Below are 4399 nucleotides of genomic sequence, written 5' to 3'. Positions count from 1 at the left end.
GAGAATCTGAAGGTTAATCATTGCTGCTTGCCAGCCCGTCTACAGAAAGAATGTGTGTGTGTGTGTATACATATGTCTATATATATATATACAAATATATATTCATACCAGTAACAGTAAAGGCATTGAAATAACTTCCCAGCACAGGCCGGTAAGGGGACTGAGCTTAACCTGGATGGGACTTTTATACCAGCCGCGCCAGGAATGAACGTTTACGAGTCCAGGAATACTGAGCTTCTTCATAAAGGAGCAGAATCCGTCACCGAACTGCGCAATCTAAGGGCTGCTGATTTCCAGACAATAAATGTGCGAAAATGTGCGAAGAGGTTACTTGATGGGTACTAAATGGCTGCCCAATAGGAGCAGCTCTAGCTCTCCCCCGGAGTTCAATGGAACCGCAATAGTGCCTGCAGAAGGAGTAGGACGAGATAACGGCAAGATCAGTGATTAAATGCATAGCCAAATTAATAACAATGCCAAAACGTGGCTGAAAAAATCTACAAACTTCTAGGTTTTTTCACCCATTTTTGAGCCCTTTTGCCCTGGATTCAGCCCTGGGGAGGGAAGCAAAATATGACATAATTAATTCCCTCTGTTTCCCCCAAACCAACCCCCTCTTGCCGAAAATAAAAAAAATTATCCCTCCCCCATACACCACCTCCCACCTCGCCAAAAAAAATAAATAAATAAAAAATAAAAATCTGAGAGGAATACGCCGTATGTCGATAAGAAAACCACTTCAACTGGAAAAACTGAAGAACTGTGATAGAGAAAAAAATCCCCAACATCTAAACAATCCACTTAAGAAAATAACCACAGTAACATGTAAAATATGAAAATGAATTTCTATTTCCCGTCGGAGATCGAACCCTGTGCCGATAATAAGTTTAAATTTGATACAGATTATTCTTTCTGAGGCGGATCCAACAATTTGTCTACATAAATGATTTCTCAGAGGTGAATTTTGAGAAACTTGAACACCCATCTTATTATAGAATTGTAAAAATTTATATTCTCATATATATAAATATATAGATATACATCCATATATAATATATATATATACAGACAGAGAGAGAGAGAGAGAGAGAGAGAGAGAGAGAGAGATACTATTTAATCGCAGTCTTTCCCTTTAGATGCTTATACCGTCTAATAAAAACATTCCGCATATTACGCAAAAGTGCTTCAAGCATTCATATAACTGGGTGGAAGTGGAATAATCAAAATACATAAAACAATGCACTGAGTAAACATGATAACGACACGACGTGAGTTACGGAATTTGTTCTTTGCAGATTCCCCCTTCAAGGCTTAATGGCAGCATTTTTTCTTCTTCCACGTGTAAAGGAAACAATAGGAATAACAATAATTATAATAATAATAGAGATAAATTTCGGAGGGATGAGAAAGAGCAAGAAAGAGGGAGAGGATAACAGAATTACATGCTAGAAAAGAAGGAAATGAGAGAGAGAGAGAGAGAGAGAACAGACTTAATCTCCATCCCTTGATGTCTTTGATAGCTTTCATCTGGCGGAGGAGTCAAGGATGTAACGACTACTCTTCTATCGGGGTCAAATCTGCTTCCAGACCTTTGACTGGAATCCTTTCAAACAATCCCCTATGGCCCAAGTACCTAGCGTGCCCGGGGATCTCTTTAAAAATGCCCCAACTGAGCTTCCACAATCACGGAAAGCAAATAAAACCGAATAACAAAACCGTCAGATTGATTAAATTGCGGGAGAGCTTTGAGGTCGCTGGAGGTGTCTGCAGCTAGCTTTGTGGGATGGGTACGGAGGTATCGGGGTTGGTGCCGGTTGTGTTGGCCGGGGCTGCGTCGACAGCCATCAAAATGGAAGGAGGGAGAGAAGACGTTCAGTAGGCTGGAGTCCTTCGTGCTGCTAACGTCTCTCTTCGGCTGGTACGCTTTTCGGAATCAGTCGAGCATCGTATGGCGTAGTGAGAGGTACATTTTACGCAGATAATATCTATTCAATTATGAATCTATTTACATAATGTGATAACTTGGAATTGTATAAGCATATAAATGGACAGATAAAGCTTTACATGTAAAAACCAATGCATATAGCATACATATCTGATGAGTAGAAACTCTTTAAAAATGTCAGTACTAAGCATGAATAAATTTGTAAGAAGATAGAAAGCTAGCTTGAATCATTTGGAACGAAGACTGCCAATTATAAACGTAGATGAAGGAAATGACACCGACATAACTTTTATGTGTTTTTCATCTTCCAGGAACCCGGATGAAGTCGAATTCCAGCAGCACGGACTAGAATGAAAACGGAATGTAAACAACAGATATAAATTAGTTGTTGTGTTGTGCTGCGAAAAAAGTTCTCTGAAAAATATAATGGAAGTAATTTCAACCATTGTAAAATCTCGTTTTCTGTGTGAAATCGTTTCTTGACATTTTGGTTTCCAACATATCATTCAGCAATCAACTTGATTTTGGTTATCCCAATATCTTCTTGCTTTTCCTTTTGACATTTGGTGCCCAACCTGACTATTTGTCTTCCAAAACAATTCTAAGAAAAAATATAATGGAAATACTTTCTGTGCTTGGAAAAGACCATTTTCCATGTGAAATTGTAACTTAACACTTGGTTACCAATTTAACATTTGGTTACCAGCTTGACATCCTGTTACCAAAATGGCAAAAACTCTCGATGACGTGCTGGGTTGTGATGATGGGAAACGAGTGACCGATGATAACAACAACACTCAGAGTCCTAACGACCAAGATATGACACGCAGGAGAGGGTCCAAGAGACGCTTCAACGAAGTGGACGATGCCGCAGAAAGCAACCCGAACGAAGGAAGCGGATTCGACGACAAGACGGAAGTCGAGGAGGTGCACGAAGGGTGCCAAGATCGAAAATCTACCAGTGGGAAGTACCAGCTCCGGCCGCGTTCCCATCACCCAAGGAGACTCAGTGACAGTGACTGGAACTTCCAGGACCCCGTCAGGAGCAAAACGCGCCATCCGCCCCTCTCCAGGTACCGCCGAAAGACAGCCAATGCCCGGGAACGTTACAGGATGAAGCAGATCAACTCTGCCTTTGAGAACCTGAGAGGCGTCCTTCCATCCTGGGTAAGCAATCGAAGACCCCCTTCGGACATGACCAAAATAGCTACCTTAAGACTGGCTGCTGCTTACATCAGGTCTCTGCAGGACATCCTCGACGGCAAGGACCCGGGTGATACATGCTCCTGGGTCCTGTCGGCACTCCTGGACGACAGCAACAGTTCCAAACAAAACCAACCTCACCCAACAGCGTCTAGTGCCAACGACAAGTGCCAACTCACTAACCCACCCGACTCAGATCCCGACACTGATCTCGTGTCCTTGTTGTGTGCGCCCCCGGAGTCTGGGGGCGTGTCCCAGGACAACCTCGATACGTTTTCGTACCTGACGCCCATGGCCGAATCGGAGGCCATGGCCTTGTTACTCGGCGGTGAACACCCTCCATGGAGCGAATCCTCGACGGTTTCGTTGGTGTGACGGCGGCATCAGGTGAATTTACGCTAAATTCCAGAAATTCAGTTATTCAATTGATGCTTATGCATGGTTTTTTTTTTTTTTTTATTAAAACATTCTGGTTTTCATTTGGGACAATAACAAACTGGGTGAATTATCCTGATGTGAATCATTTTTTTACTCTACTGGATTAAATCAAAGGCAAAGAGAATAAAAACGAAGTAGCAGCAATAAAGACCGAACAATTCAAGTTTCATGTGGAAGATTCAATTGGAAAACCAAGAAAGAGCAATAGCCATAAAAATCGCTCTATCGTTACATGTACGACCAGTAAATTTGATCTGTTATTCTTATAGTGAATGAAATAAGTATTTTGCATGTGTCATTTTATCGAATCATTCCTAGGAGAGCTATCAATGTGCGAATTCTAAAACGAGTTTATATATATATATATATATATATATATATATATATATATATATATATATATATATATATATATATATATATATATATATATATATATATATAATATATATGTAAATAAATATATATATATATATATATATATATATATATATATATTATATATATATGTGTAAATATATATATATATACTGTGTATGCGCAATTCTACATACAACGTACATATAGATAATACAACTTATGTATTTCCTTTGTTGAATGTATGTGTTCGCATGAAAACTATGAAATTTTGCGTCCCAAATTCCCCGAAATTGTCTACTAAATGGCTATTCAAAAATGTCAGATAATCAATCGAAAATCAAGAAACCCTTTGACACCGCACTTCCCCCAATCCTTCCTTTCTTAAAACAATCCCAGCCTCGTTTCCTGAATTCCCTTGAAAGTGAGGAGAGAAGAGGAAACCCCTTTCAATGC

General features: G+C 39.9%; 1 protein-coding gene across 1 annotated transcript; it reads left to right on the top strand.

Moving 5' to 3' along the window:
• The first annotated feature begins 1838 nt into the window (after positions 1-1838).
• On the top strand, positions 1839-3935 carry LOC136825154 (neurogenic differentiation factor 1-like). Its single transcript, XM_067081185.1, has 2 exons — positions 1839-1963; positions 2257-3935. Exon 2 carries the CDS (start codon positions 2672-2674, stop codon positions 3521-3523), a length of 852 nt encoding a protein of 283 aa, XP_066937286.1. The 5' UTR covers positions 1839-1963; positions 2257-2671; the 3' UTR covers positions 3524-3935.
• The last annotated feature ends 464 nt before the right edge of the window (positions 3936-4399 follow it).

This window comes from Macrobrachium rosenbergii, chromosome 37 (genome assembly GCF_040412425.1).
Source record: "Macrobrachium rosenbergii isolate ZJJX-2024 chromosome 37, ASM4041242v1, whole genome shotgun sequence".
NCBI lineage: Eukaryota > Metazoa > Arthropoda > Malacostraca > Decapoda > Palaemonidae > Macrobrachium > Macrobrachium rosenbergii.
Note: the sequence above shows the minus strand (reverse complement) of the source record. Positions and strands in the feature narration are given on the sequence as shown.

Bases quoted from the DNA above. Each gene is read 5' to 3' on its own strand.
- LOC136825154 (XM_067081185.1), top strand. From the start codon at position 2,672: ATGGCAAAAACTCTCGATGACGTGCTGGGTTGTGATGATGGGAAACGA.